Source organism: Myiozetetes cayanensis, unplaced genomic scaffold (assembly GCF_022539395.1).
Source record: "Myiozetetes cayanensis isolate MyiCay16 unplaced genomic scaffold, myiCay2020 scf2-11, whole genome shotgun sequence".
Classification (NCBI taxonomy): Eukaryota; Metazoa; Chordata; class Aves; order Passeriformes; family Tyrannidae; genus Myiozetetes; species Myiozetetes cayanensis.
This window is the reverse complement of record NW_026087411.1, coordinates 91,884,229-91,900,278: the sequence shown is the minus strand read 5'-3', so window position 1 is coordinate 91,900,278 and position 16,050 is coordinate 91,884,229. Positions and strand designations below refer to the sequence as shown.

The following is a 16,050-nucleotide window of genomic DNA, read 5'->3' as shown; positions in this document are numbered from 1 at the left end:
CTGGACACTCTCTAATACTTTTATATCCTTCTTATATTGAGGCACCCAAAACTGCACACAACAGTGTGGGGGTTACACCATTGCACCCTTGACTGTCTGGCAATGCTGTGCTTGATGCAACCCAGGACACAGTTGGCCCCTTTGGCTACCAGGGCACTGCTGACTCATATTCAACTTGCCATCAAACCAAATCCCCAGATCTCTTTACTCTGGGCTACTCTCCAGACCCTTGAGGGAGTTCACAGCTCCTTCTAATTTAGTATAATTGTCAAACTTAATATACATTTGATTCATTCATCCAGATTATTTATAAAAACATTAAAGAGCACTGTCCCTAAAACTGACTCCTGGAGAACCTCACTGGTGACTGGCTGCTGGACTGATGTAACCCCACATACTACAACTTTCACATTGACCCATCAGCCAATTGCTTACCCAACCTGTTATGGATTACTACTCTCTCTGTTGCATATTGTATTCAGAAAGACACTGTGAGAGACGTATCAAAAGCCTTGCTGAAATCTCAAACTGCCATATCTACTGGCTTCCCTTGGTCAACTAGATGGATGACCTTGTCATAAAAGGAAATTAAGTTGGTCTTTCTCCTCATGAACCTGTGCTGGCAGAGACCAATGACTGTACTGTCTCTGAAGTGCTTTTCACTAACTCCCAGAATAACCTTCTCTATAATTTTACCAGACTCAGAAGTGAGGCTGACAGGCCTGTAATTACCAGGCTCTTCCTTCTTGCCCTTTTTGAAATATGGGACATTTGCCAGCTCCCAGTTGACTGCAACCTCTCCAGACTCCCAAGACCATTGAAAAATAATAGAGAGAGGTCCCACAATGACATCAACCAGCTCTTTCAGTACTCTGGGATGAATCCCATTGGGCTTCATAGATCTATGCATATCCAGGTGGAGCAGAAAGTCTCAAACAAGTTCATCATTGGCTAGGAGTTCATCATCCCCTATTCATGGTCTTCCAACACTGAACTCCAGGGGTTCCAGGAACCATCATCAGTTTTGAAAACAGAGGCAAAAAAGGCATTAAACGTCTCCACTTTATCTGTGTCCCTATTTAAACAACAGACCAACATTACTTCTGATTCTCTTTTTGTTATTAACATACGTTATAAAGCCCTTTTTGTTGTGCTTCACAAATCTAATCAAGTTTTGGCCACAAGAATTTTCTCCCTACAGTGGTGAACAGAATCTCCTTACTCCTCCCATGTTGTCTGTTCTTGTGTCCATTGTTCATATACTTTCCTCCTCTGCCTAAGTTCTAGAAGAAAATCCCTGCTTATCCAAGCCAGTCTTCTGTACCCCTTGTTTGACTTCTGATATTTTGGAATTGCTTGCCCTGCCTAACCATCCTGTCCATCACAGTCATGGGGCTCATCCTACCAGGTTTTGATTTGGCCAATGATGTCAGAGCTCTGGGACAGGGCCAAAGCTTCTAGCTCTTCTTTCTTATTCCTCAGGCTGTACACATTTTTATGAGGACATTTTAAATGTGGTCCATGTACTGAACACCATTGCTAGCAAACCATCCCTCAAACGTTGGCATGCCATCCTCAGACTTTTCTGTAGGGAGCCCGGTTCAATGAGCTCTGCTAACTCCTATGCAAAGATCATTTTCCCCTTTGAGACAGGTGTATCCCATCTGTTGCCAACAGGCTTGGTGTCATGCAGACCAACCCATGATCAAAAAACCCAAAATTCTGCCAGGAACACCAGGCTCAGAGCCAGGTTACTGATCTGTTGGCTCTTCCAGTTTCTTCCCTCATCATTTCCTGCAACTGGAAGGACAGAGAACACTACTTATGCTTCTGTCCCTTAATCAGCTGTCCCAAGGTCAAAGGAAGGCAGCAGACCTCTTCTCTACAAGATCAAGTTGCAGGTGGTTTTGTTCCAAGTGTTCCACCCTTACAACACTGTCCTGATCTACACCACAAGTCAGATGAGCTTCAGCTCCTCCTTTGATAACATGGCCCTGTCCGCCACTTCACACAGGCACTGTTGCTTATAAGTCCTGCACTGACTTAGTTCAGGGAGGCAGTCTAGTTGAAAATTCACAGAATTACAGGGTATATCCAGTTGGAAAGGATCTTGTGAGTTTGGCTAGTCAGGTGCAACACTGAATTCAGACAATATTTGCTCGGATCTTTGTGCATTCAGCTCTTGAAAAACTTCAAGAATGGATATACCACAACCCCTCTGGGTAACCTGTTCCACTCCCTGAGTCTCTCCTCAAAGGACAGATATTCCAGCCCTCCTGACAGCCCTTAACTGAACGTATTCCAGTCTCCCCAGATCTTTCTTGTACAGAAAGAACCCAAACCACACTTTATTATTGCCAGGTGTCCTTCTTGTCCAGATGTAGGACTTTGGATATATCCTTATTGAATTTAATGAGGTTCTTATTGGCCCATTTGGGTCCATTTGAATGGCAGCCTTAAACACAGGGGTACTGACATTACCCCATAGTTGGAGACATTCACAAACTTAATTGATTCATTTCTTACAGCACTGAGGCTCTTACAAAGAGCTTGGAACTTTAGAACTTTAGAAACACAAAAAATATATATTCTCAGCCAGAGTTTGCCTAACCTGGTAACATATCTCAGATAGAGTCTCAACTTATTAATGGTTTCAGGATTTCCTGAATTAGGCATAACTGTGACATATCTAGTAAGCCACCTGAATTCTGTGACCATTTCTGTCAGCGACATCACCCAGCTGGCAGGAGTTCTACAGTTTAAGTTCCTCCTGTATGGAAAAAACCCACATTTTCTTTTTGCTATGAATATGCCTCCTACCAAACTCTTCTTCATTGGGAAGAAAGAGTGAACAACCTCTCCTCAATATCACTCTCCACGTCCCCCCTTTTTACACACCCACATCCCTACCCACTCCCACCTGGCTGTTTTTCAGGCCATTTTGGGGCCCACTAAACCACACGGAATCTGTCATATACCTCTGTTCACACCAGTCACACTTCTCTGAACCTGAACTCTACTATATTCTACTTAACTTGGGAAACAAGCTCTGCTGATGGGATAGTTACAAGTATAGTAATATTCCTTGTTTTGCTGTCTATTCCCAAAGAGACAGTAACAGAAGGCTCCTTTCCTCTGTGTACCACTTCATCCTTAATACAAGTCAGAAGCTCTAATTGGCAAGTAATGCACTTCAGGTGCCTTCAAATGAGCTTTGGTCATTCATGTCAAGGAGACTTAAGAATTTCACATTTACCATTGTTCTCTCTGCTTTGTGCACTGCTTCAGGAGCTGAGTCAGCTGTAGCAGATGCAAGTCAGCACCTTTTCTGCTTCAGTTCACAGCCTGAACTCCAAATTCCCCCAGAAGATGGACATTTCTTAAATTGGTCTCACCTATACAAAAAAGACCTGCCTGAACACATGCAATAGGACCGTGTTTTGCAACAGTACCTTTTGGGCTGCTTAGCCAAGAGACAATAGGATCATGAAGCATTTTGGATATTTGTTGTTAATGCTGTCTTCCATAGTCTGGATCTGCATCTCCACAGAAATGTATGACAAGCAAGCAGCCTGTGTTCAGTAATTCAGTTCTACATTGCTTGGGAAAATCGCAAAGCTTCAGCACAGAATTTCAGTACAGAGGTTAGATAAACTGTCTTTCCCACCCCTTCAGAGCTGCAGTTGTAGCCTGAACTTCAGGCAGTGAAAACTATTCAGAGGGCAAATACATAAGGCTTCTATGCCAGCATGATCAACATAGACACCTGCTTATTAGCATGTTGTTGAGTCGTGCTCTCAGTTATATGATGGGCTGTTACTTTTCAGCATGGTGCTGTGTTTTTATTCCACAGTAGGCCTTCAGGGTCATAGTGCATCAAAGACATTGTCTTACTGGGCGAGTTAAAACTCAACAAGGATAGGTCTCTATCCTATTATCAGTGTTTCACAAACTCAAAATAAAGCTGGTGCTGTGTCAGCACATTAGCTGTGGATTTAAAAACAGTGATTTCTTAAATTACAGGGTAGAAAGAAAAAATAAAATTGGTGTCACTGCCTCAGCTGAAAGAAGAAAATAGTAACTGCTTTTTCATTTCCTGAAGGTTTCATACTTACTTACTTCATGTCATTTTCTTAATTATGAATAACACATCAGAAAATGAACAAAATCATAGAATCATAGAATCATAGAATTAACTGGTTTGGAAGTGACCTCTGAGATCATCAAGTCCAACTCTTGATCCGACCCCACTGCGATTACTAGATCATGGCACTCAGTGCCACATCTAGTCTCATTTTAAAAACCTCCAAGGACTGTGAATCCACCACCTCCCTGGGCATACCATTCCAATGCCTGATCACGCTCTCTGTAAAGAACTTCTTTCTAATATCCAACCTAAACCTCCCCTGGCAGAGCTTGAGCCCATGCCCTCTTGTCCTACTACTGATTGCCTGGGAGAAGAGACTGACTCCCACCTGGCTACAACCTCCTCTCAGGTAGTTGTAGAGAGTGATGAGGTCACCCCTGAGCCTTCTCTTCTCCAGACTAAATAACCCCAGCTCCCTCACCCTCTCCTCACAGGACTTGTGCTCAAGTCCCTTCACCAGCCTCATTGCTCTTCTCTGGACCTGCTCCAGCACCTCAATATCTTTCCTGAACTGAGGGACCCAGAACTGAACACAATACTCAAGGTGTGACCTCACCAGTGCTGAGTACAGGGGAAGGATCACTTCCCTGTTCCTGCTGGCCACACTGTTCTTGATGCAGGCCAGGATGCCATTGGCCTTCTTGGCCACCTGGGCACACTGCTGGCTCATGTTCAGCTTCCTGTCAATCCAAACTCCCAGGTCCCTTTCAGCCTGGCTGCTCTCCAGCCACTCTGTGCCCAGCCTGTAGCGCTGCAGGGGTTGTTGTGGCCAAAGTGCAGGACCCGGCCCAACTCTCCAGCCTATCCAGGTCCCTCTGCAGAGCCCTCCTGCCTTCCAGTATCATTGATGAGATGATGAGAACATTCATTGATGAGAACATTCAACAATTTTGTAAGACTACATGATCAATAATATTATACTTCCTTTGTGACAGGTAATAAATGTCCCTCAAAATTTTTTCCTTGTTCTGTGAAACATAAATAAGAAATGAGAGCAGCAGTAAAGGGTTTTTTGGCAATGGTAAATACTCATCCATCTGACAAGCATATGTAACTGTTTTTTCCCAATATTACTCACAATGGCTATTAAAAAAACTCTTTTTCTTTGTTTTTTTTACCAATGTATACTAATAGTCTCCATAATATATATTAAAATAAACAGGGAAAATATGAGATAAGAATTTTCTCTTGCCTGTTTAGCTTAAACTACCCTGCAAAACACAAGTGGAAAGTTGAAACATTTTCAAGCATCAGTCAAGGAGGAAAACAGGAAAACAAACAAGTCACTGTTGGCAATCTCAGGAGGCTTTCTTCTTGTGGAGAAGCAAAGAGACTAGAATGCCTCTAAGGCTACTGAGGCGTGACTCCTGTATCTTATTTACAGCAGTTCAGCACAAGCTACTGCCAGCCTGTATGTCAGATCACATGTGGTATGAAAAATGGCAACATCGGAGTTTATTTCACTAGTATAGTCCCAATTTTGAGCGATATTAGCACCACTTTCAGCTGGCTTCCTGGTCTGTAATTCTACTGTGAGTCATTAAGTCTAATCAGCTGGAAATGGCCATTTCTGGGCCCAAAGATGTTTTCCTGGTGCTAACTGGTCAGGAAAAATTTTGCTGACTTTTACACCAACTGGGATAGGAGAAAGGAAAAGGCATTTAGGGGCAACATATGGCACAGAGAAGGGGAAAAAATTGTCAGTTTCATAAATCAGGATTCCTGAGATCATGCTAGCATATACCACTTTTTCATAAGAAAACTGTTTTCTAGACAGAGGTAACAAAGATTAAATCTATGTTCCTTTAATAAACCATTTGATCTATGTTACGTTACTACTACATATGAAGAAGAAGAAGGCTTTGTTCAAGTCCTAAACGGGGAAGGTAAATAGGCATAAGATGGGTCACAGGAGCGGGAGAACTAAAGAATATTCTGATGGAGATCCTGAAGGTGCAGTTAAGACCCAGTCATAGATCCAGCTAAGTCTTAGATACAGTTAAGATTCCATCTTATTTACTATTTTAATTATGAACTTGGAAATAAAAGAGTGCGCGCTAATGAAATTTGCAGATGGCCTGAACAGAGGCTTTATTAAAACAGAGGCAGACCAGAATACAAAAACAATTGGATGACCTCACATATTGGAATGTAATGAAATTGAAAACTAATAAACAAGCAGTTATGATGCTATAACTCATGAACTGGAAATATTAGTCTATCACAGAATAATTATGTGGTTCTGAGAAAAGGATCATAGGGTCAATTATGTAAAGTGTATCTAACAGTCCAGTGTTAATGGCATAGTACATGGCAGATACACTGTACCATTTTGTGTGCTACTTAAAAAATCAAAATTCAAACTGAAACAGGCACAGACAAGAACTGTTGGGCTTACTGAGAAAGTGAGGAGCCTACCTTTTCAGAGGAGATGATGATAGTGGCTGTGGACAATCACAGCTGCTTTCTGGAGCTTTCTCCATGAAGGGAGCATGCAAGTTTGCACCTCCTCCAAGCACTTCTTCCTGCCTTTACATCTGTAGTGCTCAAGTAGCATTTAGAGATGATAACTGCAATTGTTATACAAGTGTGCAGGTATTAAGAAATTGACTGACTGGGATTTACTGATTTAGAGGAAGTACTGCACCCCAGCTGTTTTATCTGGGACATAACTCACACTTGGAAATTTAAGAATGTCAAAAAAAAAAAAAAAAAGAAAAGAAAATACAAAATGTTGAAGCTGTTGCTTGCCCAAATTGGAAACATAAAGCCAACCAAACAAAGAAACAAACACCACCCAATAATCAATACACAAAATTAGACTCCACTTAATAATAGCAAACCTTCTTATTTGTTCTAGGTATCTTTCATACACTTCATGTCATGTTTTAGGGAGTAATACAAAACCCACCATCTGAACTCTGTGTCTGAGAAATTAACCTTGTCTCTGTGATATAGCCTTACAAAATACAATCTCAAAGGTCCTTTCTAATTTATAACAATCAATTAAGAGCTGGCTGAAAAGGACTCTTTTGAATTACCAAAGAAGACTTGAGATCTTTTTCATATTTTAGCTGGCTTTGGAAAATTACTTGCATTGTTGGGGTTTTTTTAGTTTTCCAGATTGTTTGGATGCCTGACAAACATTTCAGTATTCATAGGACTTTTACTCTTTTGGGACTATTAATTCTTTTTGATTAGGAGGTCAATGAAATGTAAGATTCACTGTTCCTTCCTTTCTCAACATTATTTACCCGTAAAAGTCTTTCTTCACAGTGCTGCATTCTATAATGTCCTAGTAACTATGGACTGTAAAGAAATCAAGTCAATCTAATAGTTGATGCTACATTCCTAGCTTTATAGTCACCAAGAAATTGCATATCATCAACCCAAACAACAAGCCTATTAAGATGGCACTTACTTAATGTAAGTAAGCTCCATTTGTTGTCATTTTCAGGAATTCCTTGTGGCACGAAAGCTAAAACAGCCTGACGTATTCAAACTGACAAAATAGCAGCTGTAAAAATATATTGCTGCTTTCTGTAAGTACTACAGGATTATAAACGCTAAGGAGGAACTGACAGCAAGACAATACTGGCACAAGAACAGACGGCTATTAACTACCCATGGAATTCTGAAGGGTAGTCACTATCTGATAACTGAGTTCTTGTAAAGCCTGAAGTAACTCTGAGGTCAAAATGTCAACAGTTTAGGGACAAAACTGTAAATTTGTAGGATACTTTCAGCATTGTATGTATTTGTTTCTGTAATAAAAAGGTGGGCATCTCAAGCCCAGTGTTCTCATGAGTAGTCCTAATCTGCTCCTATAATGAATTATAACATCTTCTTGCAACTACTACTCTTCATTTTCTCTATCAGAGCACACAGAAATAATTGTACAATTCAGCATATTTGCCTTTAGTGTCTAAAAAACCTGCTACTACCTTTCATATAAGGGCTCAAACGCAGCCTGTGGATTTTTTACTAAGTGTTTTCAGTGTACATTTAAATCTCCCCTACCTCCACTTCCGAAATTGCCTTCAGATTAATGTTCATAGATGCTGCATTAAGACTAAACTCCCTTTTCCTTGAGGTACAGCTGAGAACCTTGGTAAAAATATTACATTATTGCCCAGCAAAATACTATGTAACGTACCAAGAGAAGTGCAAAGGACAGGTAAATGTAAACAAACATATATATCTGTAGGTTGACTGGTCACTTTATACACATAATGAATACCAAAGTGAAAGGAAGTCTGTCACAGGTTCAGCAGATGAAGGACCCAAGAACTTGTGCTCGACATGTGCCATAGATCTAGTGCCATATCAATGCCCTGGAAATTAAACAAACTCAATCAGTGCTAAAATATTATATAATAATTAAGATATCTTAAATAGCATTGGTACAGCCATCTGCTTGGAAGACTCCCAGGGGTCAAGATTTTGAGTCTGTCCATGAAAGTAAGAATGGGCATAATGGACCCAAAGCTTTCTTAGGTCAGCACTGTCTCTCCAATGGGACATTACTGAAACAAAGAACAAAAGAAAAGAAAACCCCAAAGGATTCACTGTATCTTCTTAGAGTCCAGCAGTATACAATTCAGGGCTTTACTGAGGGAGAGTTGGGTTTGTACACTTTTTATAGTCTTAAAATGGATTTCACAAATTTGTTGAAACGCTTCTAGAAACCATGTGGTTTGCCAGCACTCTGAACACATTTCCACAGCCTGATGAAGCACAGTGTGGAAATATCTCTTCTGAGAAGATACCATCTGCCAGTCTTTTGGTGCTCGCTATCTCTCATTGGGAGTGCACCACTCCAGGTCCACCTTCCATATATGTTTACGATAAGGACCTCTAGCACATCCAGCTTCCACTATTCCCTTTCCAAGCTGACAAGTTTTTGTCTGAATTGTGATTTCTGCTAAGGAAATTACTCAGTATCCTTGTTTTGCATCTCTGTGGTTTTTCCATACCTGTTACATTATTTTTCAAATGATGAAATGAAGCTTGTACATTAAAGATTTCAGGGCAACCATATTTGTCCAGCCACATAGCAACTCCTGAGCTGTATGAGTTGCATAATGAAGCTGTACAGTATCATTTTGCTTCATATACTCCTTCTTTCTCATGGCAAATATCCTTATACTCACTAATTCTATTATTTATTATACATTTTATCATTTTTCCTGGGGAAATCATCAGTTTTTCTCCAATTTCCCTCTGGTATCACATTTACTACACTTCAGCCGTCTAGCACCAAAGCCAGTGCCTGCTACAGTGCACTAACTATAGTTAATAGTAAGTTGCTGTCAAGCAATTTTGTAAGCTTTCATACATACTGTCTCTACTCTTTCTAATCCCTGTTTTGCTGGCTTTTTCACATCAGACACTGCAGTTTGGGCCACCAGAGTGTTGAGAGACTGCTGGTTCTCTGATACACCTTTCTACAGACACAAATTCTTCCTGAGGACTCCTCACTGTGAAGGGCAACACAGAAAACTCAGTGTTGGGTTTGTCAAAACATCCTGGCATCCCAACATGCATAGAAATAGCATGGCCAGTTGGAATAACGAAATTATTCTTCCTCTGTAATTGGTACTGATGGGGCCATGCCTTGAGTTCTGTGTCCAGTTCTAGGACCCTCAATTCAGGAATTACATTGTAGTGCTGGTGTGTGTCCAGATATGGGCAATGGAGCTGGTGAAGGGTCTGGACCATAAGTCACATGAGGAGCAGCTAAGGGAGCTGGAGTTGTTTAGCCTTGAGGAGGCTGAAAGGGGACTTCATTGCTCTCTACAACTACCTGAAAGGGGATTGTAGCCAGGTGGATGATGGTCACTTCTCCCGAGCAAATAGTGACAGGACAAGACAAAATAGTCTTGAGCTGCGCCAGTGGAGGTTTAGGTTGGACATGTGGAAGAATTTCTTCCCAGATTTAATGATTAGATACTGGAAGGGGTTGCCAGGGCATTGGTGGAGTCACCGTCCCTGGTGGTCTAGTTGACGTGGTGGTGTTTGGTCATAGGTTGAACTCGATGATCTCAGAGGTCTTTTCCAACCTAATTGATTCTGTGATTCCGTAGCACAGGTTCCAGCAGCATTCGCTGTCCCGAACCACCCCCAGCGCAGAGCCGGAGCTGTGCAGAGCACACACCTATTTCTGAGCAGGGCTGCCTGGCGGATGCACCCCTTGGCACCCCACATTTGTGCGGACACGACGCAGGCTCGGACCCCTCCGGATCCCCGCGGCCCCGCAGACCCTGCCGGGCTCCCCTCCCCCAGCTCCCCGGCCCGGCCCCGCGCAGGGCGCAGGGCGCAGGCGCGGCGGGGCCGGCGCGGGGGCGGGTTTGAACGGTGGCGGGCGCCGGAGCTGCCCGGGCTGTGGCGCCAATGGAGCCCGTCCTGACAGGTACCGGCCCGTCCGCCCCGCGGGGGCTTCTCCCGAGCGGCCGAGAGGGGACGCCGGGCTGGCGCGGGCCCCACTGTCCCGCTCTCCGTATTTTCTCGGCCCTTGCCCCGGTGCCTCCCGGCGGGGCAGCCGGCGGGGAGCGGCCGGGCCTGGCTGGTGCGGGGCTGCGGTCGCGGCCGGCGGTGGCGGGGGGACGGGGCTCCCCCGCGGGCTGCTCTGGCTCGCCAGGAACCCCTCGGCCCCGGCTGTGCCCGGCAGGCCCGGCGCGGTGTGAGGCGCAGGGCGGGGCCGGGCCGGGCCCGCCTCGCTCGGGCTGCCCCGCCGGCGTGGCTGCTGCTGCTGCTTTGCCCGGAGCCTCCATCCGCTCTTCCTGCCCGGGCAGTCCTGGCTTCCTTCTGCATCTCTCTTAAATTTCTGCCTCGCCAAGTTGCCCTCTAATGGCAACTGAGCGATCACCTTCTTCTCTGAGACCTTCTAAGCATAAGTTGGCCTTTACAGGAACCAGTCTCAGAGCTCTTCTAGTTGAAAAAAGCTCCAAGCGCTTCCTCATTTTCCTTTCCATCAACTATACAAAAACTACAAAGGGCCTTGGCTTTTGTTGGAGTATATTTGATTACCTAAAATGGACTAATTATCGTAAAATATACCTTTGATCCTACTGCAGGTACATGGAGCTTTGAAGTAGCATCCATCTAAATTCCTAGTGTGACCTTTACTGAAATGTTCCGATCTGTTTTTCTAGGAAAATTATAACTCTGAAGGTTCTAAAATTTTTCCTGTAAGAGGAAGATAGTGTCTTTTCAAATGCAAGTGCAGTGTTTCTCACAATAAAAGAATCAAGTTGAAAAAGCAAGTCTATCAAATGCTGCCCTGGTCTAGTAGTAGAATGAACCCCATTGAAAGTGCACTGGAGTAGATTTAAATTCCCATGCGTATCTGAAGTCGTAGTACTGATAATAAGATTTTCCCAGTGGACTGGATAAGGAAGTGGTTTATGTTCAATATTTCTCTTGTATGTCAAAAGTATTTCTAGTAATTGTAAAAATATGTTAATCTTTATAAAAGTACTTCTACTGTTGAATCATTATTCTGGTTTTCATTTAGAAAGAAGACAGATGGCACTACTTTATAATTAATCAACAGGACATGTGTAGTATATTTGCTAAGGATGACCCTTTTAAATTGAAACTCAATTTAATTTATCAGTTCTAAGAGTTGTCTGGCCTATGGTTTGTGTAAAGGTTTTTTTTTGTGAACTGGCATTCCTCTAGTTTTTGGAACTTTCCTGATTCATCATGCAAAACGGGAAAGTGGCATGGCCAATGGAATTGTAGGACACTTTAGTGCTCACTCTAAAATGAAATTAAAATTAATGAAGGGATTATTATGAGCTTTATTTGCTTATCCCTCCATGTCAGTACTTCTGTGTTGGTGTTTTAAAGACCTTGTTTGGTTGCTTAAAAACCTTCTCAACCAAGGCTGATTTAGTTCCTTGAAGAATTCATTAAACTGCTTGATAAAGGAAGCTACTTAAATGTGAATATGTAAAGTTGTGTAAGGCAACTGACATGAAATTTTATTAGCCCCTGTTATATGTACCTAATTTTGGGTGGTTCACTATAAATAAAGTGAAACTCCAAGTCAATGGGAAACTTAAGTAATATTTCTGTAGAGTTTTCTGGGAGTTTGGGGAAGGAATATTTCTATTGTGGTTATTTCATTTTATTCTGTAGCTTGTGTTACATCAACTTGTCTTCAGATTTTTTATTAACCTGAAGTTAGCAGTAATTAAATAATGATAAGGTTAAGCAATCATGTAAAGATAACACATTGCTTGTTAATCTGGTAGTGTGTTTTATGTAAGTGAAGTGAAAAGTTGTTTAACTAGTGCAAGACTTCTAAGTTACTTCAATTACAACTAGTTTAAGGGACATAAATACACTTAAAAAAACTTTCTGCTGCTAAAATCTGATACTCAGTTTACTAAAATATATATTTGCAAGTGAATATAATATGTATAAAAGCAAAATTTTATTGGAAAGGCAGCTTAACCAGTTTGACCATATTATATACTTTATTAGTTGTTTGTTGCTTTCTCTCTTCTTATCCAGGTGTTTCAGCATTTGTAGAAGTTTGGTCATCTAACAGAACAGAAAATTACTCAAAAACCTTTGAACAGCAACTTCTTGATATGGGAGCCAAAGTAAGGAGACTATTTTTAAATATATAGAATAGGAACACTCTTAATTATGCACTAGCTTGCTTGTTCTGCCTGTCATGTATATTTCTTTTTAGTACGAGTTTTTAAAGGGCAGGAAGGAGGAAAATCACAGACCTGAGAGCAGACCAATGTGCTGTAAAATTCCTGCTCTGACAGATGGGAAATGCATTTAAAGCCTCTCTACATCTAGAAAGCTCTTTGCATACTAATGTGATAGCATGCATTTCTTGTGAAGTATTGGGCTTGCCATGTACTGTGGGCAAAACAAATCCAAGTGTTGAAAACCTTTGGTTTACAAATTTGTACCTTAGGTGGTTTTGTTTTCTTTAACTTGTAGGCAGCTGCTCTGTTATTAGCAAAATATTTTCTAACTCTAACAAATACCATGACGTTGTACTCGTTCATTCCCTCTCCCACAAATGTGCTTCAATTCCAGAAAGTGCTAGTAAAAATACATCTAAGAGTCTCAGTTTATGTCAAAATGATTTTTCCATATCAAATATAGCTGACTTGTAGGTGCAAAAGATGTTTAATTGCCAGCTGTAAAATTTCAGCCAGAGACCAAAGTCAAACTCATGTCTTCCCTTCTTGCACATTATCATTGGTTAATGGAGATTTTTACAGCCCACATCATGCTCTAAAAAACACTTGTGTGAACTCCCAGTCCTCTTTAAGTGGGCATGTGTAGATATATCTTACTATAATTAAGAAAGCTTGCTGATCTCCTCCAGTCCTCTCTTTCTGTATGAAATAAGCTGAGAGTCTGACAGAACAGTAGGATAACTGTTTTATTATAAAAGCAAACATAACTCTCAATAAATAACTCAAGTAACAAATATTTCTTGTTCTTTTGGGCTGTACTATCAGATCTATGTAATTCGATTCTGATGATGTTAGGTTTTTCTCACAGAAAATATGACAAAAGCGTAAGGCTTCAAAATTCTTCAGGTTGATCCAAGCAGCCAAATATGGTGGAAGGTGCAGACAGATGATATGAATGAGCCTATTTAGCAGATCCCTATGACTGAAAAGGGGTGGTTGTGCCTCTTCACTCTTCCAGACACTTCCCTTTTATTGGCTGAGCACATGATAGTAAGACTGCCTTTGCTCAGTGTATCAGGAAATTAAATTCTATATTAGTTTTTCACTAGATTGTTGATTCAGACATCTCAAGGTAAGTTCAGCTGAGCAGCAGAAGATGTCTGGGGTAAGGGAGGAGGTGGGAGGGGTGAAAGGGAGGTATAAGATGGTGCTCCTCCATAATTTGGAGGCAAAGCTATATCGAACATCTCTCTCCTTAGGACATGAGCTGTCAGCTGGATACTGGCAAAAGTGAGTAAGCAATTGTATCTGGAGTCATAACTTATTCCAAAAGAGAGTCATCTGTCCTGGATACCTAGATACTTAAAAATCATGGGATTTTGTCTGCTAAGAAGTCATAAACCAGCTTGCCACCAGAAATTTTTGGAGAAGCTGAATAGTTTTCTTAAAGCTAAATACAGACACAGCATACTGGGAGCCAAGTATAGTGATGCAGCTGAGAGAGCAACATTTGGCTGTGCTGAGAAGGTGCTGATGCTGTAAAAAATGGGTTGTATTGATCTCACTATGTCAACAATCACAACTGATCAAGCAGTTCTGCGTGGGGTGTTTAGTCTCAACAAAGGAAATTTTGATTGTGAAGAATGGAATATCTAGAACTGAAAATATTATCTCTTAGTTGTCAATAGAAGCTGAGAACTGACAGTTTGATCAGATGTGGAATATAGCTGTGTACTGACTTTAATTTTTTGTATTTCTCACTTTTTAAAACATTCACGTATAATTTTTTTGTTAGTAGCACCTTCAACCTTCCCTCAAAAGTGATCTTTATTGATGAGAATTGGTTTAAGGAGTGAAATTAGCTGTACTCTTTAAACCTATGTTATTTGCTGAATAAAAGATATAATTTACTATTTCTTTGGATAGTGGCACCTGCTTTCTGTATAGCTGTTGCATAAGAAATTATGTTGCACTACCTAAGTAAGTGATACAGCTAGAGTAGAGAGTTGGAAACAGTAACCTAGAGAAAAGAAGTTAGAAAACAGAAGGCGACTCTCGCCCTCTAGCCTGCATTGGCTTGAAAAATGAGACTTGGGTTTTGGTTGTCTGAGGATTTTTGTAAAGATGGGAAAGATCAAAAGAGTTCTTGACATAATGTTTTGAATAAGTTTTATGCTAATGATTTATACACTAAAAATAGACTACAGTAGCTAGTTTCATTAGCATTTTCCTATTATCAGACTTACAGATAAGCTCTCTGTGTATTTCTGCAGGTCTCAAAAACTTTGAACAAACACGTGACCCATGTAGTCTTCAAGGATGGACGTTTCACTACATGGAAAAAAGCACAGAAGTTGGGTGTAAAAACAGTCTCTGTACTTTGGGTGGAAAAGTGAGTACTCATGATTATGACAAATGTGGCCTTTCCCAGAGATAATGGATTCTAGTATTGTTTTATTGAAAAACTTCAGAACCTGTTTTATTAATGTACTTGAAATAGTGATCAGTAGCAAGCATGGGTAGAGCCCTTCTCAAATCTTCGTTCGCAAAGCCTAGCCGTGAATTAATGAATGAAATAATGATAAATCCATGAGTAAATTGTAACTTTGTTATGACATTATTCCTTTTTATAAAGCGTGTTACTTGCATAAAAAGGTAAAATGTTAACTCTTAAAAAATGAATGTGTTGAAGTAGTTTCGAAGTATGTTTGTTAACCATTCAGTGTTCTACTGCTTCCTCTCAGATGGCATGTGTAGGCAGTGATGGCCAGATATTCTTCCATTTTCATATGAAAAGGCACATTTCATCAAGGGCATTTTACTATTTCTGTACTTCTGTAGAAAGAATATATCCTAGCAAGAAAGAAAAAGATCCATATGTAGTCTGGCTTTTAAGACATTTGTCAAGTTCAGAACAGCACTACATGAAGATTCTCTTCTACCATATGGAAAAAGTTATATTTATAAAAAAAAGTTTTAAAAAAATTTTGGCTGTGCAGCTAGTCTGTGAGAATTTGCTAGGCCAGAGTTGCTTCTCTTGAGTTTACGAAGTGCTTGAGAGGCCTAACTTAGATTTCAGATGAAGTGTCAAAACACAGTTTATGAATATGCATGTGTTATATTCAAACACTCCAATTGATAAATTGATGTGATGATGGAAATTAGAATATAAGTCAAGTAAAGAGGGCCTTACCTATACCAATTGTAATATGCACAGAGAGATAGCAG

At 40.9% G+C, this 16,050-nt stretch overlaps 1 protein-coding gene across 2 annotated transcripts in view; it reads left to right on the top strand.

The window, feature by feature from the left end:
• The first annotated feature begins 10,515 nt into the window (after positions 1 to 10,515).
• The window catches only part of MCPH1 (microcephalin 1), a 41,409-nt gene continuing 35,874 nt past the window's right edge, over positions 10,516 to 16,050 (top strand). For both annotated transcript variants that reach the window (XR_007629010.1, XM_050316099.1), the window contains exons 1-3: positions 10,516 to 10,559; positions 12,671 to 12,762; positions 15,096 to 15,214. Coding sequence is in view for 1 of the 2 variants with exons in the window: in XM_050316099.1 (XP_050172056.1) it covers positions 10,541 to 10,559; positions 12,671 to 12,762; positions 15,096 to 15,214 (230 nt within the window). In the remaining variant the exon portion in view is untranslated. The remainder of the gene's footprint in view (positions 10,560 to 12,670; positions 12,763 to 15,095; positions 15,215 to 16,050) is intronic.